The following is a 27,552-nucleotide window of genomic DNA, read 5'->3' as shown; positions in this document are numbered from 1 at the left end:
TGGCGGAGTCCAACTCTCATTGGAAACGTGTCTAACTTAGAACCGGCAAAGCGGACCAAACTCCGACACCAATCATACAGGGACCGAACAGCGCGTATGACGGCATTTGGCACCCCATACTCCCAGAGCACCTCCCGCAGGATTGCCCGCAGGACACAGTTGAATGCCTTCTCCAGATCCACCAAACACGTGTAGACTGGTTGGACAAACTCCCATGCCCCCTCCAGGACCCTGGCTAGGATTTATGGCCAGGACGAAAACCACATTGCTCCTCCTAGATCCGAGGTTCAACGACCCGGCGGACCCTCTTCTCCAGCATCGCTGAAGAGACCCTACCAGGGAGGCTGGGGAGTGTGATCCCCCTGCAGTTGGAGCACATACTCTGATCCCCCTTTTTAAAAAGGGTTACCACCACCCCGGTCTGCCAGTCCAGCGGCACTGTCCCCGACATCCAGGCAATGGAGCAGAGGCGTGTCAGTCAGGACAGTCCTACAGCATCCAGAGCCTTTGGGAACCCAGGGCGGACCTTACCCACCCCCGGAAATAGGCGTGTCTGCTCCAGAGTCCCCCGGCTTTGCTTCCTCATTGGAAGGCGTTTCAATAGGGTTGAGGATATCTTGGAAGTATTCCTGCCACCGATCTACAGCGTCTTGAGATGAGCAGCACTCCGTTCCCATTCTACACAGCGACCAGAATCTCCTCGATGCCCACCGGAAGTCGTTCTCAATTGTGTCCCTGAACTCCTCCCATGCCCGAGTTTTTGCCGTATGCCGATTGGCCCGCCGGTATCTACCAGCTGCCTCCGGAACCCCACAGGCCAGAGAGGCCCGATAGGACTCCCTCTTCAGTTTGACAGCATCCGTCACCGCTGGAGTCCACTAGCGGGTTTGAGGGTTGCCGCCCCGATAGGCGCCGACCGTTTTACGGCCACAGCTCCAGTCTGCCGCCTCGACGATGGAAGCACGGAACATGGCCTATTCTGACTCAAACTAGAGATGGGAATGTTGATGCCAAGTGCACCTTTATGCCCAAACATGGCGTTTGATATGGACAATCAGTGATGTGCACAGAAGTCCAATAACAAAACACTGCTCGAGTTCATATCCCAGTAGAACAAGGGAGTCCCCGGTAGGAACGCTCTCCAGCTGCACCTCTAGGGACCCCAAGAAGGATGGGTAAACTCAACTGCTGTTGAGTGCATAACCACAAACAAGTCAGAACCCGTCTTCCCAGCTGAAGGTGCAGGGAGGCTGCCCTCTTGTCCACCGGGTTGAACCCCAGCGTGCAGGCGCTCTCACTGGGGGCGACTCAAAAAAAATAGTCCAGCCCTTCTCAAGAGGCCTGTTCCAGACCCCACGCTGTGTGTCGAGATGAGTCCGACGATTTCGAGTTGGAATCTCTTAGCCTTGTGCACCAGCTTGGGCCCCTTCCCTGCCAGAGAGGACCAAGGTCGCCCGCTCCAGGTACCCTCCAGCTCACACTGCACTTGACCCCCTTGACCCTTCCTGTGGGTGGTGAGCCCAGGGAAAGAGGGACTCATGTCTTCTTCGGGCTGTGCCCGGCTGAACCCCATGGGTGAGGCCCAGCCACCAGATGCTCGCCACCGGGCCCCACCTCCGGGCCTGGGTTGGGGGATGCTGTGACCCGCGTCCAGGCAACGGAAAACTGAGTTTAATGATTGTCTTCTTCATGAGGGTCTTCTGATCCACACTTTGTCTGGTCCCTGTTCGTCTTGGGTGACCCTTCCAGGGGCATAAAGCCCCCAACAACATAGCTCCCAGGATCACTGGGACGCACAAACACCTCCGCCAACATGAGGTGGTAGCTCACAGAAGGACCTTTTAAGTATTTAAATGACAAAAGCCATCAGAATATTCAGAGATAACCACTGTGTTAATGGACAATCACAACTGTGGGGAAAAAAGTGTTTTACCTTTGCTTAAAAGGTTCGAAACAGAAATCAAATGGACTTGTCTTCACTGTCTCCATAGCGACCGCCCGTTTACAAAAGAGACTCCAAAGTAAATTGTAGAGAATATTGGCTTTATTATGAAATCCGGGGCTTATTTTTCCACAGACAACCATTCTACATTTGTACAGATCCACCGACCAGATTGTGTTGAAGTCACAAAAAGGAGACTGTGTCCAGAGCAGTTGGGCTGCCTGAGCTTGCAAAAGATTTGTTTTTCTTTTCCTTTTTCATACAAAAACTGGGGCGCATTCAGTGACAAGCAACACCCAGGATGTGGCGCAACTGCCTTCAGATATATGATACTCATCGTTCAAAAAGCACTCAAAGTAGTTGCATCTCACTGAGTTTGCTCCACAGCGGGGAAAAAAAAAATGAACAGTTCAAAATGTTATACAATCATATAATTTAAAACCCCTGACAAAAAAAACAAAACAAAACAAAAACTATAAGAAGCAACTAAAGCACACAGCATTCATTTAAATGTCAGACCCCGGACCCACCAGCCTAGAATCATATGTAACATCTTTATTCCTCCACAATTTGTAGTTTCACCCACAGGCACAGTTTGTTTACCGGTTCAGGAGGCTCATGGAAGCCCCTCGTGGCCAAAGCCGGGACAACACCTTAATACACCAATGAAATTAATGTGATGAACAATGAGGAAAAAAAAGTGCAGTATTTTTCTCCTAAAAATGAGATTTAAAAAATATGAGCTATCAAGAAAATTGCCTGGGAGGTTTTCATGAAGGTAATCCAGGACTTGAGGGAAACATTTCTTGGAAAATTACTTTTAAAAGGGAGAAGCTTTGCTATTCGTAATGAGAGCGGCTTTGTAGAAATTGAAACGCCAGTGACAGACTTCTATACTGTGCCTGCCAGTGGCCTTGGAGTAAATTATTCACTACTATGGCTTTGAATGATACAAATGAACAACATAATGAGAAACAACCGTTCAATGAAAAACATCAATTCACGGTAACCTGAAAATTGGCAAATAAAAACAACTTTTGAACTCAACGCGAAGAGGAAATGAAAAGACGACGGGAATTGAGACGTTTGTAAGAATGACGAGAAACATATTCTCTAATGGGTCGGATAATTTTATCTAGCAACTAACGAATGCTTTGTCACAGCGCCCCCTAGTGGCCATTCAGAACAGCATCTTGAGGGGGCAAATGCAACTCAGAAAGACAGCGGTAAGAAATAATTTATTGAAGAAAATACAGTTTTAAAAGATCTGGACACTGGAAACTGTCTGGAAGAAATAGTAATTATCAATTAAAAGCCAAATAGCCTACACTAAGTTTGAAAACAGTGTCCCCAAGTGGCCACAACAAGAACCCCACTTACAGTTTAATTGGTATAGAATGACTGTTTTCAAATGGAAAGAAAGCAAGAACCATCTGAAATATTTATATTAAAAAATAATTCTGGAAACTCAAGATCTTTTTAACAAAATATCCAGGAAACTATGTTTTAAACGTGAAAGACACACATTTTAAACAAAAAAAAAAACAAAACAAAAATTAAGCTTCCTTTCCAGAGAGCGAAAATTATCAATTATTGGTGTATTTCATACAGTTATTCTTTCTTGAATGAACCTCTGACCTTAAAGTCCAAACTGTGCTTGTTTTCACCCTGATGAGTGATTCAACCCCTTCTCCTAAAGACAAATTTAACCTTTAAAGTGTGGGAAAGTTTAAATACTCAAGCTGTTTCATCAACTCTAATGCTGTTTCCTGCAGTATTCCTGCTGTTTGGATCTTGGGACACATCGACTTGGATGCTGTAAAGTTTCCCCTCAACCTCAAACTCAGCTGCTGTTATCTAAAAGTCCTTCCATTATTTCAACCCTTTATTTATGAGTAACCCATCATCTGAGAGCCAAGCTGCCAGCTTATGATCACACCTAGCAAAAAAAAAAAACTTGGCAAACCAAGAAGTCCTGCAGTGAAAAACACATGAAAGAGGAGTTCATTTTTCTCGGACTGCTTTTACTAAAAGAGCCTCACAGTCATTCACAGACAAAACCAAACAGGTAAGTATTCATGACTGATTATCAGACAGATTAGGAGGGGGGGGGGGGGTCTTAAAAAAAAAAGAAGAAAAAAAAAAAAAAAAAAAGAAAATTTACATCTACCCCAAGATTTTCAACATTTTCCCCCAAAATGTACCACAAAGCAGGAACCTGTGAGGTTTGAACAATAGAAACAAAAACATCTGAGATCCAATCATGTAGCAGGCTTTACTGAAAACTGCCAGTTTCCACCATAAAGAAAAAACGTTCTCGGTGTTTGGACAGAGAGGGAGAGGGGAAGATAAAAATAAACAAAAACAAACAAAACAAAACAAAACCAGTGGAGGACAGTGGAGAGCGGTCAATGGTCACGCGTTACACCACTCGCCGTACTTCAAAAAATCTCTTCAGGTAGTAAATCTGTCCGAGTGTCATGGCCACCAGAACCAGAGCTTCGAAGAAGGACCACAGCACCACCCGGCTGTTTGTGTTGTCATTGACTGGAGGAAGAGGAAGAAGACATTATGTTTCAGGGCAGGACAAAAAAGCAAAGTAAATGAGATCTCGTCTCATCTTGGAGATGAGAAAATCACATGGGAACAAGCAAGAAAGTAGATCAATATTAGAGGTTACCAAAAATTGCAAATAAATAAACCTATTTTTTTTTTAGCAAACATGCTGCTCTGAATGTAAATCTGACAAAACAAACAGCAAATTAGAAAAGTACAAAATGTAAGAAACTCTTTCAAGACGCTTGAATACTTCAACTGTTCCACCCTCAATTAAATACCATTAAATTGACACAAAACCTCATTCTGAGGGGATTTTTTTTTTTACATTACCGCTAGAAAGGTCACAGGACTCACTTGCTCTGTGTATCCTCTCCCGGACCTCCATGTACTCCTGCTCGTGCTTCACCGCCGTCATGGCGACCGCCAGCTCGTTGATCATCTCCTCCAGCTTGTTCTGGTGAGCTGAGAACACACAGTGTCTCGGTCAGCAGCGGGTCGCCATGCACGTGCACTAACATGCAGCGCGGACACACGCACGCACACACACAAGTGCGCACACACACTGCAAAATGTGTATATGGCCACGTTGTGAGTGTATGCCCTGCCAGGTCGCCAGGGAACCCAGGTATTTGCACTGAGACATGGTTTTACCAGGGTGTGTGCTGAGTGTGAGAACCGATACGGAGTTACTTCAGTGTCTTTATTTCGGCACCAGAAAAGCGGGAGATTTAAAATTGATTTGAAACTCCTGATATTAATGTGAAAATTATTAGTTTAAAAAAAGAAAACAATTATAGTTACTTTCAGGCAGTTTGTTGTTTACAGTAACTGGTGTTTTACCCTTAAATTGATAGTAAATTAGATGAAAAATAAAGGCTTTTTTTTCAAACTCTTTTGCAGATGACTGAGCTGCAGAAGGTCAAAAACAGGTCAAACAAAAGTGAAGCATAGAGTGCTCCCTGGTGTTGGGCACTGGAACTGCCTATACAGAAACAACTGAGATTCGAAGATTCTGACTGTCAGAGCAAACTCCGAACATCAGGAGGACGGGACGGGGTTTCAGAGCCAAGACGAGGCCAAATTGGTTTTGAACAACGAGCAAGGATGCAGGCCAACAGCCGTGCTGCTAGGGGGAATGACATAAACCAGTTTGCCGTACACCGCCTTACAGGAGAGGAGGTGTGTGTCTCTTTCTCTCGCTCTCTCTCCGTCAGTAGGCGGTGCTGGTGAGGCAAAAATAAATCCACAGAGCGGGGCGGTGAGTGGGCATGCACCAAACTGTCACCCTGGGGTTGAGCCGAAAACGTTACAATCAAGTGGTTTCTAGGCTACAAGGACACCTGTTGTGTCCGTGTGCGAAGTCAAAGCCACTCAAAACGTCACAATCCCGTCCATGGGGCAAAATACAAACATTAGTTCGAACACATGTTGCACGTGCCCTGAGGCCTACCATCCCAGCTGTCGCCACCTACAGGGGGAAAACAGCAACCACAGTCACGTCAGAGGAGGAGAGGCAGGGGATCAGAGAACCAGACGCTGTGACCTTCACCGCTTTCACTGCTACAGGTTGAATTCTGACCTCCCCACACCATAATACTTGATGAATCAATAGTAAATATGATGATATTGCATCATTATGAGAAACAGTTGTAACTAATTATATTAGTCAATGATACAACTAATTATATTAGTCATTGAGAAATATATATATATATCATAATTAAAACTTACTTTGATAATGTTTTTACTTCATGCCAGAAATGGCCTTCTGTGGGGAAAGAAGATGGCCCAAAAAGAGTCCCAAAAAGAGCTCTTGGGATATCAACCTATAAATACTAAATAACACATTGATACATTCTAGAAATCAACGAAAGTTTGTACTTTGTTTTCAGATTGTTTTGTTTTTAGTACCACAATTGACTAACTTTCTTTTCAGATCCTTTCTTTCTTCCTGCTATAAGGTTGCTCCTGGAGTCATAGTTCTTGGAAAGAAGGAACAAATAGAAATATCTTCCCGATCTGGTGATATTTATTCACCAATTCCAAGCACTGTCTCTGAATCATATATATTTGATTTAAATCACACACACACAGTGAGATTTCACCTTCTTACAGCCGATACCTTAATCCCGCAAAACCACCCTCGTGGATACCCCACCTCACACCTGCAGATACGAGCTTGGTTTACCTTCTGTCTCCATGTCCTGGCCTTTTGGTGCCTCCCCGATATCGATGGTGAACATGACAATCTTGGGAGTCATGGTGGACATCTTATTGCTGAAGCAGAACTTGTAGGTTCCGTCCATGTGTGCCGCCACCGAGTATTTCCCGCTGGACTCTCTGTCACCTTTGTAAATCTGCTTCCCGTCGGGCCCCGTTATCTGTTGGAAAATGCAAATCATCTGTGTGAAATTGCCCAGATTGTCTGTAAGAGATCAGGATGAAAATATCAACAATCCAATTGGTTTGTTTGTATCTACGTGCTCAGCTAGATACCGATATTGTTTATACATCTATAAATGGGCAAATGCAGGTTGTGATATTCCATGCCGGGATGTCCGAAGTTGACCCTGTGATTCAGATCCTGAGGTCTCCAGTTATCACAAATTACTTTCACTTTTGAAGGGACAACGGTCCTTGCTGCTTTTAACAGTGGAACATTTTGAATTTCGACCTTTAAAATACAACCAAGAAAACATCATGGAAACACTTGGCATGCATGTACCTATGCTCGTTGTGCTTGGGTTGATTATTCTACATGTATGCAGACTTTTGTGACACGTAAATATAATTGGATCAGTGCTTGTATCAACCAGGTTCTACTTCAGACATGGAAAACAATCAAATATTTGATATGAATATCGATTTGATTGTATGACGCCAGCTGTGTTGCTTTATTGATCTGCTGCACCTGTTTCCTTTGGAGGGTGTGGGGGGTTCTCCAACAGTGAAAGCAGATGTTTGGAGATAACGACATTTATTTCGATAATAACAGATGAAAAATAAAGTAAATCATTAGTTCTGGTTGGGGAGACTTTTCTAGTTCTTACGGAAACACTGCATAATGCCGGAACTCTGAAATCGGGACTAGTAGGAGAACGGTAAGTCTGCAACGGTAAAACGGGTGCAATTTGTGCATTTCTGACTAACCACCGCCGCAACGTCCAGCATCTGGTAGCTTTGGAATGACATATGGAAATATCTGGGTAACACTGACACACGTCGGCTGAAAAGGTAGGAATTTGTTCATAAATCATAAGATCAAGAGAAACGTTTCTGCTTCCGTGTCGATGCTTTAAGGGTCGCTAACACGTCTTTAATGGTATAGTTAGCTCGAACTAAGTCGGACGCTAAGCTAAAGCTGCGCTTCCTGTCGGAATGATCTACTCGCAGTGAGAGTCATACCTTCACAGGCGGCCGATTAAGGTGTTCGATCGAGATATTTGAATAGGCATTTTTTTCAAATTGTTTACATCTGCAATTCAGTTAAGCTGCTAACAAGACGACAATCGTTTTACGGTAACTTGCGCAGACAGGTGGCGCCTGCTAGCGTTAGCACAGGCCTTAGGTGTCACAGTCGCAGGTGGAAGTTGTTTTAAAACAATACGGCGAAATGACAGTCATTAGGTGGTCAATTCAGTGTCTCACCTCGACATCGATGTCCAGGAAGCCTCCTTCGGCGACCTCGAACATAAGACCCATCTTGGTGCCGGAGTTAACCCGCTCGTAGAAGCACTCCTCGGCATGGGCGTCTATGCTAACGAAATAGCCGGACGCGGTGGCGGACAAGACGGCCAGCAAGACAACCAGCTCTGACACGGTGAACATGTTTCAGGCTTTTTACGGCGAGCGTTGCTCCGTGTGTGAAATTATAGCAAGAGAACACTCGCTCCTATATCTCCTGCCGGGACGCAGGATGTCAGTTTGTATGACTGAATTGTTGCGGGAGAGGAGCCGCAACAGCTTGGGCTGCTGTGTGTGTGCCACGTACGGGCTTAGACGGCGAGCGGCGAGGGCCAAACAACGCGAGATCAGGAAGCTGTCAAACTCCACTGGGTTTGAGTGCTTGTACCGAGATAGTTTATCATTTTGATACAACAGTGCCAGTGGTTGCTGATTTCAATATAAAAAAAATGAATACATGTGATTATAAATTGCCGAGAGTTGTCCGGTCCTTGCTTAAAAATGATGTGGAGCACCTCTTTGGATATTAATTCGGGTATGTCAAAATTGCATGAGGCCTGTGGGCACAAAGGACACCCCGAAACCAGAACTTTTAATCGCATCATGTTTTTTTTTTCCATTTGTAAATAAAAATCGAAACACATGATGCATGTTTTCTCAATCGTTTGGCTGCAATTTTATCACGCGACAGTTCACAGGCAATTAAAAATCTGATTTGTTAATGACTTCTATTCAACACAGGTGCAGGAAACTGAGATATATATAGAGAAAGAAAGAAATACATTCAACAAAAAGGCATCTGATAAGAAATAAGAGTAAACAATGATCAATTTAATACCCAAAACAAAGCAAAAAACGGTTAAAATTGTGACAAAATCACTCATAACCCTATCTTTTGGTTGTACCTTTTGCTATGATAATCAACTGTCACTGTAAAATAAAAAGATCAATCATCTATTTATCATCTACACCCACACACATTTTAAAGGTAGATTGTATTCAAATTTGATCTCAAATGAATTCAAGGGTGGCTTGTGTTGGTACTGCTCAAAAGAAATGTATTAAAAAAAAAATCTGTATTATACCAGACGTTTGAGACAACACAGATCAGACCAGATGAGGGAGGGGGTCGAAATTAGCCTCCAGAGCCTTTTCCGTTTAACACAACCAGAGTACATTTAAAAGTTTTATGTGATTTATTATGATCTCTTATTTTCCATCACTCATGGGCAATATTCATGGGCGGTGGTCTCTTTCTCCGGACCCCCTTCCCCCCTCCCCGTCTACCCCGGGGATGCCCGGACACCACCCCGACTTCTCAGTCGGCCCTGCACGGAGCCGTGGAGCCGCTTGATAGCTTCCCCGACTGAGCATGCGCGAAGCGAAAGTGGCAGGGATCTTTAATTTGTATCGCGCTGTCCGCCGGACAAACTGAGGGCCGAGTGGGCGGGGCTACGAAAATACCCGTCTCCCAGTTCTCTTTTAGTTCCATGGCACCGGGGTTTCGCTTTAGGGGGAGCGGAGCGGGACCGAAAAGCGGCCGCGCTGGATGCGAAAAATCGAGGCTCCCTCCTCTGTTTTTGTCGCATGTTTGGTGACGTCCTACAATCGACTCGCTTTGGAGTCTCAGGGGCCGCGGCCTAAAGACTTTCTCGAGTGAACGCTATAAACGACTCCCCGTCGATGCCCAGTTTTTTTTTTTTTCCTCCTTCGGTGCCCGTTTTTTGACCGGATGTGAGCCGATGGAGCACTTTATTTTGTGATCGAAACGGAGACGGTCTGGAACGTTAGCAAAGCTACTTGAAGCTACCGCTAACTGCCAAGTAGGGAAGGAAGTGGGGGGACGAAAAAAAATGACATCTCGGAGGTAAGAAGGGAAAGGGGGGCTGTGTGGAAAAACAACGTCTGCTGACAATGTTAGCCGAAATAGCTAACTTTTAACTCAACTCAGCTGTTCGGGTGTTCGTGTGTCGGTAAACAAGGTCCCGGTGTCCCGACGGTTCTAGAAGAACGGGGGAAAGCTGATTGTAGTGGAATAGCTAGCTTTGCAACGTTAGCATGTACCGGTAACTTCAGTCAAAAGATGTTTGCTAACGTCTCACACACTGTAAACAGCGCTTTATAAGCTGCAAGTTTTCACCGCTGCTCTGCCTTTAAAAAAAGCAACGTTAGCTAAATCTCAAAGTAGCTGGCCCTTGGTTCTGTAAACATGAACCCCTTAATGTGCAAGAAACAGCATATGAAGTCATTTGTATTTGCATAGCCTGTTCTATACGTCGGTTACTGAGCAACACAAACCGCAGACTATTCTTAGCGACTTTATTTGGAGAAGAAAAATTCCCTTTAACGCCGAAAAGGAGGAGGAGGGGGGTGATCTCAGGAGGAGCAACTTCTCCAGGGCAGAGAAAGGGAATAGGACAACAAATGTTATTTGTGTTACAAATATCTCATGTCTGTTACACATTAACACCAAATAGTGTTGACTGGAAATGCCCATAATGTTTCTTGAACTTTTACTGGATCGTAAATTTGGGTGAGCCTACTAGAAAGAGGCTCTTAGATTTGGTGTGTAGAAGATATATTGTGTTTTAAGTCTTAACAACTGCAGAGTTCTTTTTTTTTCTTTGTAAAAAGACTTTACACCAACAAAGTTACTTTTTCATGTCACTTTGTTGCCATAAACACATTGGTCTGTCCTTGTCACTGTCTTAAAATGCTCACGATGTTGCCTTAAAAAAATTGAAGAGGAAATTGCATCTTTTCAATAAATGACATGAGAGTGAGACTAGAAATGTACCAAAGGATGGCAAGAAGTAACCCCCAAATCTTATCTGCTTTGATGCTCAACAGAAAATCAATGTGACATAATTTTCGATTTTATCTTGTCAGCCTTCTGATAAAATAGTTAAAAAAATATTTTTTAAAAGCCGATAAATTTTCAGTTTTGAGTCAGTCCACATCTTGAAATACATCTTGATAAATTACACTCCCATAGTTTGGTGTGTCATACAGCTTTATTTATTTAATTACTTACTTACTTACACACACACACACACACACACACTTTTACGCAATCTGGAAAAAGGTGTTCTTAATAATATGGGGGAATAATAGGTTCCCCCGAAATAATCCAGCGCCCGCATCAGTGTGTTTCGGTTCATCTATGATGTTTCTTCCTCCCTTTCAGAGAAGAAACACTCCCAAGTAAGTTAGAACCAGAAAGGGTGCAAGGGAGTGAATGACAGAGAGAAAAAGGGAGGGACAACAGAAACCTTGTTTGGTCCATGTTTATTTGTAGTTTGTTCAGAAATCCAGATGAAATTCTCCGCAGATAACCGCCTTGCAGACTTTGGACTAGGCTCTGTGATGAACCTTTTAAGTTCTGCCCAGTGTCTCTGTTTTTCAGCAGCAGCAGGGAGTATTTTCCAGATCAAAACTCTGAGGAAAAATTAAAAATAGCTCATGACCTCATTAGTTCTGATTACTTATTTAAAACAAACATGCTTAACTTTTCCATGGCAAGCATCTTGTACATCAACGCAGAGGTTTGTCGAACTTCCATGCTCATCCATTCATGTCTGTATTGTGGTGAAGAAAGAGAGGAGTTTACGCTCACAAAAGCAAATTCTTACATAACTGAAAGAAAGTGCAATTCATGAAGGACACACGAACGTCGCAAAAGAGAAAACGGCTATAATAATTGTAATTTCAATTTGTCAGAATTCAAGCATAATGTTTGAATGAATTTGCTGTGATTATCCAATAATCAGCTTTATCTGTTGTTTAGCCACGCGTTAATAGCACCTTCCAGCTTTTTAGCACCTTCCAGCAACCACCTCCTCCCAGCTTTTTTCTTTGTGTCTGTTGTGTTTGATATGTCGCACACTCAAGGACCCTGGTTTGGAGGGGAAAATAACAGTATGAGACACAGAATGTGGTTTTTAGTAGCAAAAGCCCTTTTTCACATAACATTAGCCGAAGAAGGCTGTAAAGTTTACCTAATGGAAACAAATATTTCGATACCATAGTTATAAAGCTGCAGGAAGTGTCTAAACCCCCTGACTTTTGCATGAGTAAACACAAATTTTTGCTTTTTTTCTGGCGGGTTTTGTTTGCCACACTTCTCTGAAATGTCACTCCAAATGTCCTTCGCTGCCAGCAGACGTTCCTGTATCCAGCTGTGCAGGCTAACTGTGCGTGCCTGCTACGCTTCCACGTTGCACGTACATCAGTGAATGGAAACACAATTAAGAAAAAATAAAAAATAATAAAATATCTATCTAGATAGATATGTTCTTTCTAAGCCATCTATTAACCATCTATTATTTTGCAGATAGATATATAGATATAGGTGCATGTGTGCGTGCATGCACGCGCCTGTCTCACCATCAGCCTCATCCCACAGGTGGTTCCATCCAAACATCACTGGCGTGGAGGCAGAGAACCTCCTGCTGACTCGGGGGGTGGACGGCAGCTTCTTAGCCCGGCCCAGTAAGAGTAACCCTGGAGACTTCACCCTGTCTGTACGGTAAGTAACAGTGGCAGCTACATGTTGTACATTGAAGCAGGGTCTTTCCAATGACCCTGTTCAGAGCTGGCACGCTGTAGCACCTGCTGCAGTACCTGCTACAATACCAAAGCAAAAAGTCTTCTTTTTTTATTATTAGGTTGCAGGAAGTGAAGTCTAAACCCACTTATTTGTGTCACTCAAACAAAAGGGCATCACAGTGTCATCTTCAAAAATGTTAGTAGTAAATGTAAATGGCAGGAGGGAAAAGAAACTCTGAATACGTGCCAGTGTCCCGTTCCTTGTGGGCTCCGATTAGACAAATGGTCTTGCCGAGTTAATATGGCGGCTCATTAGTCAATAGATTGGGTCGCGTGTTTGTCAAGGCATTTCCAGCAGGAAACGAGATGCCGATGAATCTGTTTTCTACTTCCATTTGTGGATCGGCTGTGTCACTTGGGTGCGTCACATGACAGGGGCCCCTTTTTAGGTTATATATTTTTTAATTTCTATTCCTACTCACTGTCTCGTGTTGGGTTGGGGATCTGATACCGAGCCGGAACAGAACATGTAAATGTATTGGTAAGAGTTTCAATTTCAAAGCAGAAATCTATATTTTGCAAGAATCAGCGTCACGTACTATTTCTATCTAACTATACAACCACTATGTTTTTAAACATTACACACAGTCCCCTCTGTCCATCAATAGAGGTGCTGCGTGTAATCAACGAGCTTAGCGCTTTCTCAGGAAGATCGTTCCTGCAGGATTTTTATTTTTCATTTTTTCGAGGCGCTTTCTTGACGATTTTAAGGCCAGTTCCTGGTGGTATTTAGGTACAGTCTATTTATAGCTACTCTTTTGTTAACATGAGCATATTTCCTCCCTTGTTTTAAGCCCTTTTTTCTCAAGTTAAAATACAGGTTTAAATTTCTAAAACTTGGCAATTGACCAAAAAATGCACACGTTTTAGTGAGTGGGAAAAGAAATGTGCTTATTCGAGGAACCCTGCCTCATTTGCAGAACAAGGAACCAACTTTTAAAGTAATGAAAAACAATGTTATGTTTGTCTTTTTATTAAGTCACATTACAGTATAACAAACTCCATCTATTCGATGTTTGTTCCAGAATCATATTGTGGCTGGTACTGAGTCTGATTGTTCACATATATAACTTCCCATGGAAACAAGCGAATCGGGTTCCTCATCAGAAATTTCCATGGGGAAACTCGCTCCTGTCGGTCCAAACCAGCACGTCCAGTCATTTTCCTCCGCGCTCTTGACAGCCTCGACCATAACGTCATTGCCGTTCACCAAGCTGCCGAACTACAGACGGGCCACAAGTTCCTCTTTGCTATTTTGGGAGATGACAGTCACCTACAGTGACTCAACTGCACAGTTTCATTTATCTCTCGCCTCAGCCCTCCTCTCCCCCAGAAACCGTTCAAGTCCCTCCTCATCACGACTTCCACTGGCGTATTCGCAGCACATCCTCTCTGAATCACGAGAGGAAGGAGTAAAAGCACAGAACTGAGCAGTTTGAATAGAAAAGCAAGAACTCTTCACATTGTCGTTCTCTTGGGATAAATCATCGAAAGAGACTTACAGCTTGGATGGGAAGCAGCAGCAGTTTTGTGTCAAATAACTATCTTTTTATTATCATTTGGAAAATGCCTTGAGTGCATTGGCAGTTGAAAGTTACAAGTTCAGGGATCCTGAAAATCTGAAAATGAATTCCTGAAATTCTGCCAGTAAATATCTGAATATCAGTACAGATATAAGGATGTTGAGGTTCTCTTTGGGAGTGACGAAGATGGCTAGGATCAAGAATGAGTCCATCAGTGGGACAGCACATGCTAGATGTTTGGAGAGAAGGTCAGAGAGACTGAGATGGTTCGGTCATGTTCAGTGGAGGTATAGTGAATATATTGGTAGATGGATGCTGGAATTGGAGCTGCCAGGCTGGAGGTCTAGAGGAAAACCAAAGAGAAGATTTATGGACGTAGTGAGAGAGGATATGAAGTTAATTGGTGTGAGAAATGAGGATACAGAATAGGGTTCGATGGAGAGTGTTGATGCGCTGTTGCGACCCCTGAAGGGAAAAGCTGAAAGGAAAAGAAGAATGATCAGAATATCAGTTAAAAGAAAAGGACCCCAAAAAAAAGTTTGGAGATTTGTTTGTGTAAATGTGGTGTTAGTTTGAAACCATCCTTTTTTTGTAATTGCTCAAAATTAATTCACCAATTTTATTTCATGTCTGAAATGAGCCTGATGTGTAATCACTGGGAGTATAAGTGGGGTTCCGAACCCCACTTATACTCCGACTTCCGGACCCTCGGCTCTGGCAGGTGTCGAGTTGGAGTGCGTCCCCTCCTGTAAGATAATGGCCATTCCCTTCTTTCCCGCAGGCGAAATGGTGCCGTCACTCACATCAAGATCCAGAACACGGGGGACTACTATGACCTCTACGGAGGGGAGAAGTTTGCCACCCTGGCGGAGCTGGTGCAGTACTACATGGAGCATCACGGGCAGCTTAAGGAGAAGAACGGGGATGTCATCGAGCTCAAGTATCCCCTCAACTGTGCGGACCCCACCTCTGAGAGGTCAGCTAGAAACAAAATAAACCCTATTCCCATCAAGGAAGTACACAATTCAGATCAAAAGGGAATATTTATGAATTAATTATAGAGTTGACTGTATGTAAGAACATCTGTATCCCTCTGCTCGCTTGTCAGGTGGTTCCATGGTCACCTGTCGGGCCGGGAGGCGGAGAAGTTGCTAACAGAAAAGGGCAAGAACGGCAGCTTCCTGGTGAGGGAGAGCCAGTCCCACCCCGGAGACTTCGTGCTGTCGGTGAGAACGGGCGACGACAAGACGGACAGCAGCGACAGCAAACCCAAAGTGACCCACGTCATGATTCGCTGCCAGGTGAGCACGCCTCTGTTTTCACCCGTTTCTACATACACAACCACTAGAAGGTTTAAGAGCTTGTTTTTTTTTTTTTTTTTTTCTTGACTTTTATGCTAACCAGGAATGTCTTGTTGCGTCACAGCAAGATGGTTCCTGGTTTGATTCCAAATTGGTTCTTTATCTGGAACTTTCATCTTCTCCCCGTGCCTGTCTGGGCTCTTTCCAGGTTCTCCTTCTTCCCCCCACATTCCAGAAACAGTCAGGAGCTTTAAAGAGTCTATATTATCTGTAGGTTTGAATAAGATAGTGAATGGTTAGATGTCTCTTTTTGTGGCCGTGTGATTGACAGGTTAAACTCGTCTCTCAGCCCAATGTTAGCTGGGATTGGCTCCCAACACAGAAGACCCTTAATTTGGGTCGAGGTGAAAGATTGAGCATCTGCTTTATTTCAAGTGAAACACAAGAAATAAAGATGAAGCGATCAAAACAAACAACAAAAAAAGCCTAGTACATGAAACATGCGGAATCACAAGCATATCTGTCAAAGGATTTGACAGGTATGCTCGGATTTTACAATCCTTTGGATCTATTTTTATCAGGAAATAGCGAGTGACAGGAAAAAAATGATCCTATTTATTTTTTTCTTATAATTAGCTGAAGATCCCTGGTGACTGTAGTAAAGACAAAAGTGAAATCACCAGCAGCAGATTAGATCAGCTGCAGCTCAATGGCATGAATTCTATAACGGGTAAAATGAAGAGTTCATCTGTGCACTCGCAGCTGGAGCCCTGCTCTCAGACAAAGATGGTTTGTGGCCACGTGAGGCGTCACTCTGTAGCGTTTCTTTGTGACTCTTAGCGGCTTTTTCAACTCCCACCAGTGGAAAAAAAAAAGTAAAAGTCAGCTTTGTAGTCCTTTTACTTATGGGTGAAAAGATTAGTCATCAGGGTCCACATATCATTGTCCTCTTCAGCTAATATGGCCCACTTGTGAGTGCGCTCACGTCCCGGTTGACCCTTAAATGTTGATTAAAAAAAACCTTTGCAATGGCGCTCATCCGTTTTGGATTTCCACACCTGAATGTCCAGACCATATTGGGCGCCAAGAATACAGAATACATTTCTCTTCTCAGACGTCTTGAGCGATTTAAGATGTACAATATTTTCAGATCTGCGTTCAGGAAAGCCAGGATAACATTTCTTCAGAAACATTCAGCAACTGTACATAATGAATGGCTTTGGATACAAAGAACTCTCTTTACCGTATCTGGTTCCCGAGTGGACGAGGACACCTTGGCCGATTTTCCCAATTTTAAAACCGATGTCTCCATCTTACGTCACTATCCAGCACGACCTCAAGTACGACGTCGGCGGAGGGGAGAAGTTTGACTCCCTCACCGACCTGGTGGAGCACTACAAGAAGAACCCCATGGTGGAGACGCTGGGTACAGTCCTGCAGCTCAAACAGGTACCTGTTCGGTCTAAAATTGACGTTCTGGAAGCCATGATGGAGGCTAAACCGTGGGCTTGTCCATCCTCTCGCGTCTCCGCCAGCCGCTGAACACTACACGAATTAACGCCGCGGAGATTGAGAGTCGGGTGAGGGAGCTGAGCAAACTAGCCGAAGCCACGGACAAGGTCAAACAGGGCTTCTGGGAAGAGTTTGAGGTTAGTTGTGGTTGTCGTATTCGTCCTTTTTTTTTTTTTTTTTTAACTTACCTTGCTGATCAACCGTGTTTGTCCATGGTTTCTTGTTTCCTCAGACCCTACAGCAACAGGAGTGCAAGCTGCTCTACAGTCGCAAAGAAGGCCAGAGAGCAGAGAACAAAAACAAGAACAGATACAAGAACATCCTGCCCTGTGAGAAATCGTCTCGGGTTTTTAATCCCACAGAATGTCACCCCAACATTTTGTCACCATATAATCGGCACGTGTTTGTTTCCAGTCGACCACACGCGCGTCGTGCTGAACGACGGGGACCCCAATGAGCCTGGCTCTGACTACATCAACGCCAATATCATCATGGTAGTATCAGCCATCGTGGTAAACTCGCTTCTTCCTGGGGTACGGTGAAGGATAATAAGATTTGCTAATACTGACAATAGAAGTGTTGATAAATCATGGCTGAGCTGAAAGTTTATCCGCCCAAGTCATCCTGGAACGTGTGGCGTTTACGGACGGTGTATGAAAAATCCTATTCTTAGTTTAGGATTTATTTCACTTCAGTCCCTGAACTCCTTTTTTATGTGAGACAAAGCTTCAGCTCCTTTCATTTATCAGAACGGAAGAGAAATGTGATTGAAGAGTTTGACTGAACACAGCAGGCCTGCAACTCAGAGATATTTAAGTGACTACTGAAGAGAATGTAGAGAAACCAGAAAACATTTCTTTGAGCTGTGGCTGGCCAGTTCTGAGAAAGTTGTGGGAGATTAACTTCTGATCGGTTTTAAAACTGTTTATCATATTAAAGAGACCGACTTGGACATAGAGCCGAGTTCCCTTTTACTGCCATCCACATCATGTTGCAGAAGACTGTGCTTTTATTTCGCAGGACTTGCATTTACCATGATACTACAGAAAGCCCATACTGTGGCCAGAGTTACATGCTAGCAATTGTGGGCATGACGGAAAGAGAAACAGGATATTTAATTCATGAAATGTGTTTTTATTAAAGATTCAAATTCTATGATTTACCACTGTTTGTTGTTACTCACAGCAGCTTGTTTACTTCATTGTATTTTTTTTCTATAAGTTCTCTGACATTGAATATCAAATAATGATTTTCATTTCATTCTCAGAATAAGATCCAGCTGCATCTTTGCATCAGTTTTATATCAGATGATCAACTGATTTGTGACTGTGTGTCTGAACAGCCGGAGGTGGATTCTAAGTGTAACAGCACCAAGGTAAAGAAATCCTACATCGCCACTCAGGGCTGTCTGCAGAACACCATCAGTGACTTCTGGAGGATGGTGTTTCAGGAGAACTCCCGAGTCATCGTCATGACAACCAAAGAGGTGGAAAGAGGAAAGGTGAGTCAAACCATTGACGTCCGTGCAATTCAGAGCTTGTCAAAGCTGAATGCAAAGTGACTCCCGTTTTAAATGATTATGCACCACCTGGAGTGAACGCAGATGTTACCAAAGCTCAACCACAAATATAAGAACATAAAATGAATTGTAACAACTTCTTTTTCCCCTTAATGTAATGCCATATTTTTAGCTTAAGGGTGTGAAGGTTTTCATTTGCAGCCTTTTTTTTACAAGATTAGTGCTAATCGCCTTGAGGATCCCTGTCTGCATTGCACCTTTGGACAGGCGCCAACCTGTGGCCTTACGAAATAACTGCAGATGGATGCTCTGTCAAGAGAGTACAACTATAATGTTTATGGCAAAAGCTTGTTAAAGCTATCATTTTTACTATAAACTGCAAAAATCACAAGATAACCCCAAAATTGGGGAAAAAAGGTCAAAAGAAATGAGTAATGTGAGTCTGCTGTGCTTAAAATTCAACACAATGTAAATAAGAAGTAACCACTTTAAAGATGTATCAAAAATTGGAATTACTCGTTAATCTTCAAAATTTTGTAGAAAAGTGTTTTGTTTACTTCAGGCAAAGCCATAGCCTCTGTGAATGATGGATGATCAACTCTCTAAAAAAAAACACACACACTGACCAGATTTTTTTTTTCTCTTCTTGCAGAGCAAGTGTGTGAAGTACTGGCCCGACATGTCAGCGTTGAAGGAGTACGGCGCCATGCGTGTCCGCAACGTCCGAGAGACGGCAGCACACGACTATATCTTACGAGAACTTAAACTGTCCAAAGTCGGTCAGGTAAGAATTTGTTTTGCTGTGTTTACTGTCAGTAGGACGTTACTGGAAGTAGATTACTGATACTGTAACACAAAGTGCTTCTAGAGGAGAGCTTGTACTACTGACAAGGTCTTTGTTTCCCCTCCTAAATTAAATTTGATGGCCTTTTGGTGTAAAAATGATCCCTATTTACCTTGGCGAGTGTTTTTAACCCATGTACATCGGCACAGTTAGATGACTTCTCATTGTATAAAGAATTTATCATCTGGACTCATTTCATCTTTACAGCTCCAGCCATTTGATTTCCTGCATTTAATAACCCTTTTGCTGGCAACACTTGCTGTTTCCCGGATGCAGTTTTTGTGGTTTCCCTCAAGCAATTAAAAGATCAGAACCATAAATTATGTTCGTCAGGACCTTTTTGACTATATCTATATATGCAGATATTTTAACGGTGTAATCAATCTGAATCACCTAGCTAAATGTCAAACAAACCTTTTGTCTAAACCTTTTCAGCAGCGAATGAAATTTGTGAAGCCACCATGAGAGTTTTATGAAGTGTGACACACCGAATAAACCTATTTGTGTGTGTGTGTGTTACTCTGTGTAACTGACATTGCCTAGCAACAATGACAAAATAACGAAGGGATGTCGGCGCGTGTTACATTTCTTTTGCACCCACGAGTTGATGTGTAAAGGTTTATTTAAAATATGTGAGAAAACAAAATCATAATTAGCGCTAGTTCTGTTATCTCCTTCAGTCCTGTACACCCAAAGTGTATTTTCACTGCCTGTTTCCAGGGCAACACAGAGCGCACCGTGTGGCAGTACCACTTCCGGGCCTGGCCAGACCACGGCGTCCCCACCGACCCGGGCGGCGTCCTGGATTTCTTGGAGGAAGTGAACCTGAAACAGGAGAGCATATTGGACGCCGGGCCGATAGCCGTTCACTGCAGGTACAGAAGACCTTCACAAAGGGTTCTTCAAAGATGCCTTAAGATGTCCTGTTGGGGGCGTGAAGTTATTGACAGGGTTTCCACCCGCCTTTCAGTGCAGGAATCGGGAGGACGGGAACCTTTATAGTCATCGACATTCTGATAGACGTGATCAGGGAAAAAGGTGAGTATGAATGTTTTCATATCCTGGCTTTTTTTGGGGGGCGGGGTCTCTTATATGTTGACCAGTAAGAAATAACTATACTAAAGGCTGGTTTAGGCCATTTAGCAAATATACTTCTGTCTGATCAGCTGGTATCAGCTATTAGATAAATAGATATGGTCAGAATATTGCTTTAAAAACCCTACGCTGGTTGACAGTTTCAGCTAGCCCACTCTATTTTTGCTTTTTTGGATAGTAGTGTGTTTTGAAGTATTCTCAATGTAGAGTGCAGTTACATCACACTGTGCATACGAGCGCTTTCACCCGCTTCACCCATCCCCAAAACAGATTCTTCCTCAGCCTTGTGTAAAACATATGAGCTTTGCTCAGAGGACGAGTGCGCAACCATTTTTGGTGATGTTCTGAGTAGCCAAGGCAACAAATAAAGAAGCAGGACCATGCGAAAGAGCCAGCTCTCTTAAAAACCAGGTTTCTAAAAGAGATGGTGCGTTGCGGTTCACGCTGCAGGGGTCGACTGTGACATCGACGTGCCCAAGACCATCCAGATGGTGCGATCCCAGCGCTCAGGGATGGTGCAGACGGAAGCCCAGTACAGGTTCATCTACATGGCCGTGCAGCACTACATAGAGACGTTACAGCGGCGCATCGTGGAGGAGCAGGTGTGAGACCCAATACACACAAACACACACTTCCTCTTTTTTTCACTTTCCCCATCACTGACTGTCCTCTTCACCTCTACAGAAAAGCAAAATCAAAGGGCGGGAGTACACCAACATTAAGTACTCCCTGTCTGACCTGACAGGGGGGGAGCAGAGCCCGCTACCTCCTTGTACCCCCATTCCCACTCCCACCTGCACAGAGTGAGTGTCCGCCCATAGCTCCTGGACTGCTGGCACCGTTTTCAAATTTGCGCTCCATTGTCCTCGCTTATGTCACGGCTCTTTCATTCATTTTTATTGTCAACCCACTGAGTGGTTGTTTTTTTTTTTTATTCTTGTTCCCCCCTTTGTGTGTGTGTGTGTGTGTGTGTGTGTGTGTGTGTGTGTGTGTGTGTGTGTGTTTGTGTGTGTTTTGCAGGATGAGGGAGGACAGCTCCAGAGTGTATGAGAACGTGGGTCTGATGCAACAGCAGAAGAGCTACAGATGATTGACCTTTGACCCCCCTACACTCTATTAGTTCCAGGTAGGTCCACAACCACCACAAATAATGCTAAATATTTTTGTCCTTCAATACTAAACCAAGCAATGGTATTTATGAAGCAGTAATGACATGACTGACTTCAGTTTTAATCAATAATATGCCAATTATCCTAAACCAGCCTCTTTTCTGTCTCCCCCAGGACCTTGAAAACTGATACTTTTTTTCCCTTTTTTTTAATTTTTTCTCCCCCTTTTATTTTCCTTTTTTTTTTTTTTGGCCAGCCACACCGTGACGCCTGAGACTTGACAATAATGACGTGGAATGACGGGGGGCGGGGGGACAAAAACAAAAAAGTCAAAACGTGAGCGAGAGACTCTCCCTTATTCCACATGAACTTTTTGCCCTCCGGTCAAAATCTAAAACCACTGTGACCATCAGACGAGCCTTCTGAGAAGCCCGAGACGCTAAAACTCCCCCGGACTGTATCATCAGTGTTTGGCGCCTGGGGGGCGTGTCAGGTCGGGGCAGGGAAAAAAAAAAAAACAAAACTGTCCGCGTCAAAGGCAGGAAACGGCAAGCACTCCTCGGAGGGGAAACACTTTTCCTCATCTCTTTGTTTTTGTTTTTGTTTTTTTTGTTTTTTTTTATTAACCAAAGGAAATTCAGTTGATTGATTGTCGACGGAACTCCGGAGGAGAACGCTCTGTGCCAAAACCGCCAATCGTTCGATGCCTGTCTCAGCTCCACTCGGGGAAATGTGTAATAACTGGCTCATTTTTGCGTTGCTGTGTCTGAAGGAAGAAGTAACCTGACACTATTTACCCGTAACACACCTGCTTCTTTCATTTTTAATTTTTCTTTTTTTTTATGTGCCACATCTGCCTTGGAAGAGACAAATGTTCAGGATGTTTATTGCTTTTTTTCTTTTCTTTTTTTTTTCTTCCCCTAACATGCCTTCATTAGGATACACAGGAATGAGCTCCAGCCAAATGTCCTTAATGATGCGTTTGTTTTTATTTTATTTTTCCATCACCCCAGCAGCGTCATGGTTACAGTCCAGCCTCGATTCACAAGTTGATTTCTAAATCTTATCTGGAGTTTCCATGAAAACCCAGGACGGACACACACACACACACACACACACACACACACACATACTTGTTTGTCAAGGGGTGACGCCATTAAGATTTGCACCTCAGTCTCGGCACAGATGCACGGCTGCCAAAAAAAAAATATTTTTTTTTTGTTTTGTTTCAAGTGCATATTACTTTCATTCTTCCCTTTGTTTTTTCTTAAAGACATTTGCCTTTGTGTTTACCATTTGCCTATTTCAAGCACCACATGTACTTAATGTTTTTTTTTGGAGGAAATGCTATTTTAAGCAGCAGTCGTTCTCACACAAACACACACACAAGCAGTTGTCATTGTCATGGATATGGAGTGTAAAGAAAAAAAACAGTTTTGCAGGCTATATTTGTCCACTTCCTAGTCTCTTAATACAAGACAGATCCCTTTAACTTACTACTTTAGCGGCTTCCTGGCCAAATAAAGGCTAGATGAAGAGATAAAGGGGCTTGTATTCAAAGCAATTACTAATTTTCCTTAAAATATTAGCCTTTTTTTTTTTTTCTTTTTACAAGTAAAAAAAAAAAAGCTGGGAAGAATTTTGATTTGCGTAAGTAAATTTATTGGCTGGTGAAGTTTTGTTTTAAATGTGAATTTTTTCTTTTTGGCTAATACATGATTGTCTTAAACAACCCTTCAATGCTACTAGTTCAACGGTTCTGCTTCATATTGAGTGTAAGGACCTGTTTGACTGGAAAACATACAAATGAGTTTGTAAAGACTTTGGCTTTTACAGCTTGGATTTAGGTTCTGTGTTCGCACACACACACACACACACATGTACACGTGTGGCAACAACATGCTAGTAGGTCGCATAGCAACAGATTTCTATTTGCATCAAAGGCCTTCAAATTAATACTTTACTGTATTTGCTTTCTTGCTTAGAGCTGTGAAAAACAAACTGGGAACTACATGGGAGCTTAGTTTAGTGTTAAGACCACACGTAAACCAGAGGCAGAAATGATGGTTGTCTTATTTTTTTAATTGTAACCCAAAAACACAGCTAATCTGAAATTAGTTTCTCAGCAGTGAAATGCCAAACCACGTATTTCAAAATGCCTTAAATCTAGCAATATGGCCGCCAAATGAACCTGATCGCAGATGACCTTTTCTCTGTGTAAGAGAAATGAACTTCCTTCCTGGACCGCTCTAAGTAATACCTTTTTAAGGAGAAGTAAAACCCCACACTAATGCACATTACCTACTCCTTAAAAGCATTATTTACATGTGCAGTGCAGGTGAAAGCATTTCACAGTAAAGGATTGACTAAGAAATACAAGCATTATACAACACGTTTTTAACAGTTAATTCACACAATACATCAGTTACTGTGCAATTATTTAAAAATGCTACATTATTATCAGTCATTTAACCATAAACACAACTTCAGTGAATCCTGTTTATCTGCTGTTGATTTCCAGGCATCCATACAGTACTCACTATAATGCAGCACTCAATAATCTAATGCAGTACTCTGTAATATAGCAAACTAACTGCACAACACAAACACCTGCAGCTAGCATCTAATCTGAGTTGTAAGCTAGAGGATATCAGCTACATTAGCCTCCTCCTGGTGTTGCAGCTGATGGATGTTCCACACACTTATGCACGCACTCACACACACTTCTTAGATGAGTGTCAAGGGTTACAGAAGGTGATATTTTTTATAATGTCAGAAAATTATTTGTAACGCAGCTTCAATTTCCTTTTCTGAAATATTTTGCTGAGACTTTACATAAAGGATGTGTTAATATTCATCATGTTGACGCAACAATAAGCACTTTTTAACAGGTAACTATTGAAACAATACCCCCACGAGCAGCTTGCCTACTTTTTCACACAGTAGGAAGTGGGATATTAGCAACATTAGCATCTCCAAACTTTTTCTTTACTTTTCTGGCACAGTGTGATTTTATTTTTTCATCTCCTGCAAGAAAGCAAATACAGGTTGTCGTCGCTTTTTTTTTTTTTTTTTTTTTTTTTAAATGTTCATCTTCACCACCAGCTGCAGTCAGTCGTTCACACATTCATTCCAAACGTGTGGCCTAAATGTTGCCTTTCAACATGTGCTAACCGTCACTGCGCCTTGGGGGGACGAGGCGGGGGGGAAATCATGAAAAATGATATTTCAGTCCTGTAGCCGAACTCTGTCCCAGGATTGATTTGAACTCGGACTTTTCTGACTGGGAGATCGACAGATTGTTGGATGGAGTTGCGACTCTGCTTTTTGGGCACGACGGTTCTCAACCGCAAACTGATCCGGGACCCAATGGTGTCTTTGGTGAACTTGACAGATCATGACATCACTGTTTATTTTTATGTTAAACCCCTGCCCCCCCCTCTAACTTGATAAGCGGAACTCCTGCGGAGCGACCGCATCGTTGGAAAGGGACGAGTTTGTCTAACGTGTCGTGGAGTGCTAGTTTTGTTTTAGTTTTTTTCTTTTCGATGCGTGTTGGCGTGCACGTGCAGGGATGTGTGGAATTGCCGCCGGAGTGCGACATCACGTTTGTTTTCTCCCAGACGATGAAGGAAGAAAAAAACTTTTTTTTTTTTTTTTTCCAGTTTATCATGTCAGAAATTTTGATGCATAGACGTGCCTTCTATGCATATGCCTCTTGTGTGTGATAGCTATAAATAAAAAAAAAAAACAACAAATTAAAAATTAAGAAAAAAAACTATGCTCTTAAGTTCTGTCGCCATTCAAGAACCTGTAACATTTCAATGTGAATTTCATCCTGAACAAAAGAGACAAGAAAAAAAAAAGGAAAGATGGTGAACTCAGTGCAAACAAACTATATTTTTTAACGTGTATATTGTACATGAGTACCTTGGTAGAGGAGAATGTACTTACTAAAAAACATATCTACTTGCCAACAAGATATACTGTATGTATATTCCTACAATTGTTTTTGTTCTCTCCGTGACACACAGAGGGAGCTTTCACAAAGCTTAAGAGGTTTATTGTATGACTTTAAAATGCAGTTAACCATGTTAACTTCCTCAATAACAATAAATGACGAGCTCTTGATGCTTTGTCGCCTCCATGTTTTTAATTTACTTTCTTTTAAATCACGAAGTCACCGATTTGATTTTGTGTTTAAAAGAATTTGGATTGAGGTGATTCAGGATTGTCTCAGGTGTTTTTGGTCCTTCTTGGACAGTCATAAACACTGCTAGGAGGGAGTCCAGCGATAAGAGAGTCTATTATTTTAAGTCCAGAAAAGATAAATGACTTTTTGAACAGGAAGAGGAAGACCTGAGATGAAGAATCAGTTCGGGGGATGTGTGAAATTGGAATCAAACTAGAAAAATGCTCAAAGCCATCATGAGTCGAGAGATGGAGCCTGAAAATCCAGCAGCGGAAGCAAGATAAAAAAAATCTAAAAATTAAATTTCTAAAAAATCCAAAAGTGAAAAGCAGATACTGAAATGCGATGGTGAAATTTATTGCGCTTTTCTCCCTTCCCAAATCACAGCAGCCAAATTGAAAATTTAGAAGCAAAATCTGAAAATCTTGAATGAAACTGAAAATCTAGAAGCCAAACAAAAAAATAGTCAACCTGAGCATGAAATAAATATTTTTGAAGTGAAACTGGAAATCTTCTAAAGCAAAGCGGAGCAAATCAAAGCAAAAGTGATATCCAGCAGAGGAAGAGAAATTCTAAAAGCGCAACTAGAGACCACTTTGGAGATTTTTTTTTTACATTTCTTGATTTTTTAAAATTTTTTTCTTAGCGTTATTCAATATGAAATGAGATCGAATGGTGGGCTGAAGGTCAGTGTCAAGGTTTAATAGCTAAAAATGTATGTATTTTATGCATTAAAGGCTGTTTCTACACAATTATCTCTGACCCCTGGAGCTCATTGAGGATTCAACATGTCTATTCAGTGACCTGAATACACAAAGGTAAATCAAACACAATTTTTTTCCTTCATAGAAATGTCATAAATGTCATTTTTTCATCACGACATTTCGTCAACATTGCCATTCTTTGGTGAGACAAATTTAGTGGAAAGTTTAAGAAAGTGAATGAAAGTAAATAAATGAATGCGCTTTTCCTGTTTTGCTGCTGGAGGTTGAAAACACGATAGCAGCTGAACACACACACACACACACACACACACACACACACACACACACACACACAACCACAGTTGTACACTATAGTGCTTCTATCACTCCAGAGGCCTTGTAATTTCCATCTTTATTGCTCCGTTATCTAAGTTTTCAAAATTCAAACGTTTCACCTGTCATTCGATACCACGTTTGTCCACTAGAGGGCGCTGTAATCAACCCAACCAATCAGAATGATCGCTTTATGTGAGGCACTGAAGGATCATCTGCTTATAAAATCATCTGAATATAGATTTTTATGAAATCTTATTTATGAACCAATTTGTTGACAAAATGTTTTCAGAACTTTTTAAATAAGGGTTTTACATTTTTGAACCCATGACCAAACAAAAACAGAATTTCCACAGGCAGAAAAACATTTTAACCAGCAAATGTGAGAAAATGTGCACAAACCCCCTAAATTTTTTAAATGAATTTGGTAAAAAAAAAAACCCAAAAAAACCTCACCCTTTATTTGATGTTTTTTTTTTAAAGGAAAAAAAGTGTATTTTCAGACGTCTGCTTTTGGTTATTTTCAATTTTTTTTCAAAATGGTTCAATGCAGGCAGAAGGCAGAAAAAGAATGAAAACAGGCTGGACTCCAGCCACCACCAGCCTCAGCAATATTTCCTTTATAAA

The 27,552-nt window shown here is 42.4% G+C and overlaps 2 protein-coding genes across 4 annotated transcripts; one reads left to right on the top strand and one right to left on the bottom strand.

Annotated features, from left to right (window-relative positions):
* Window positions 1-2,022: 2,022 nt before the first annotated feature.
* Window positions 2,023-8,492, bottom strand: tmed2 (transmembrane p24 trafficking protein 2). 2 transcript variants are annotated; one of them, XM_086152550.1, is made up of 5 exons: window positions 8,150-8,492; window positions 6,690-6,882; window positions 5,952-5,969; window positions 4,856-4,963; window positions 2,023-4,489 (listed from the first exon to the last, which is right to left on the bottom strand). In XM_086152550.1, the coding sequence occupies exons 1-5, from the start codon at window positions 8,327-8,329 to the stop codon at window positions 4,365-4,367; spliced, it is 624 nt and encodes a 207-aa protein (XP_086008676.1). In that variant the 5' UTR covers window positions 8,330-8,492; the 3' UTR covers window positions 2,023-4,364. The 2 variants fall into 2 exon arrangements, with proteins under 2 accessions (XP_086008676.1, XP_086008677.1); XM_086152551.1 differs by lacking the exon at window positions 5,952-5,969.
* A 1,383-nt stretch (window positions 8,493-9,875) lies between these two features.
* ptpn11a (protein tyrosine phosphatase non-receptor type 11a) lies at window positions 9,876-21,694 on the top strand. Of its 2 annotated transcripts, XM_086152543.1 has the most exons (16): window positions 9,876-10,052; window positions 12,591-12,713; window positions 15,098-15,292; window positions 15,425-15,617; window positions 16,947-17,066; window positions 17,153-17,266; window positions 17,362-17,458; window positions 17,544-17,662; window positions 18,472-18,504; window positions 18,580-18,630; window positions 19,301-19,432; window positions 20,213-20,367; window positions 20,463-20,530; window positions 21,038-21,189; window positions 21,272-21,390; window positions 21,608-21,694. In XM_086152543.1, exons 1-16 carry the CDS (start codon window positions 10,039-10,041, stop codon window positions 21,675-21,677), a joined length of 1,755 nt encoding a protein of 584 aa, XP_086008669.1. In that variant the 5' UTR covers window positions 9,876-10,038; the 3' UTR covers window positions 21,678-21,694. The 2 variants fall into 2 exon arrangements, with proteins under 2 accessions (XP_086008669.1, XP_086008668.1); XM_086152542.1 differs by having other exon boundaries at window positions 18,472-18,630.
* The last annotated feature ends 5,858 nt before the right edge of the window (window positions 21,695-27,552 follow it).

The sequence above is a fragment of the Fistularia commersonii genome, chromosome 9 (genome assembly GCF_037954325.1).
Source record: "Fistularia commersonii isolate RoL2024-O1a breed Wild chromosome 9, RoL_Fcom_v1.0, whole genome shotgun sequence".
NCBI lineage: Eukaryota > Metazoa > Chordata > Actinopteri > Syngnathiformes > Fistulariidae > Fistularia > Fistularia commersonii.
The sequence above is the reverse complement of the archived record's forward strand: the minus strand, read 5'-3'. Positions and strand labels throughout refer to the sequence as shown.

What these genes read in the sequence shown, in the direction of transcription:
- ptpn11a (XM_086152542.1), top strand. An exon ending in AAGAGGTGGAAAGAGGAAAG is followed by an intron (nt 18,631 to 19,300) that starts GTGAGTCAAACC and finishes CTCTTCTTGCAG; the next exon opens with AGCAAGTGTGTGAAGTACTG. An exon ending in CCCACTCCCACCTGCACAGA is followed by an intron (nt 21,391 to 21,607) that starts GTGAGTGTCCGC and finishes TGTGTTTTGCAG; the next exon opens with GATGAGGGAGGACAGCTCCA.
- tmed2 (XM_086152550.1), bottom strand. Translation starts at nt 8,329, where the DNA reads ATGTTCACCGTGTCAGAGCTGGTTGTCTTGCTGGCCGTCTTGTCCGCC. An exon ending in TCCTGGACATCGATGTCGAG is followed by an intron (nt 6,883 to 8,149) that starts GTGAGACACTGA and finishes ATTTTCCAACAG; the next exon opens with ATAACGGGGCCCGACGGGAA. An exon ending in GGAGAGGATACACAGAGCAA is followed by an intron (nt 4,490 to 4,855) that starts GTGAGTCCTGTG and finishes CTCTTCCTCCAG; the next exon opens with TCAATGACAACACAAACAGC.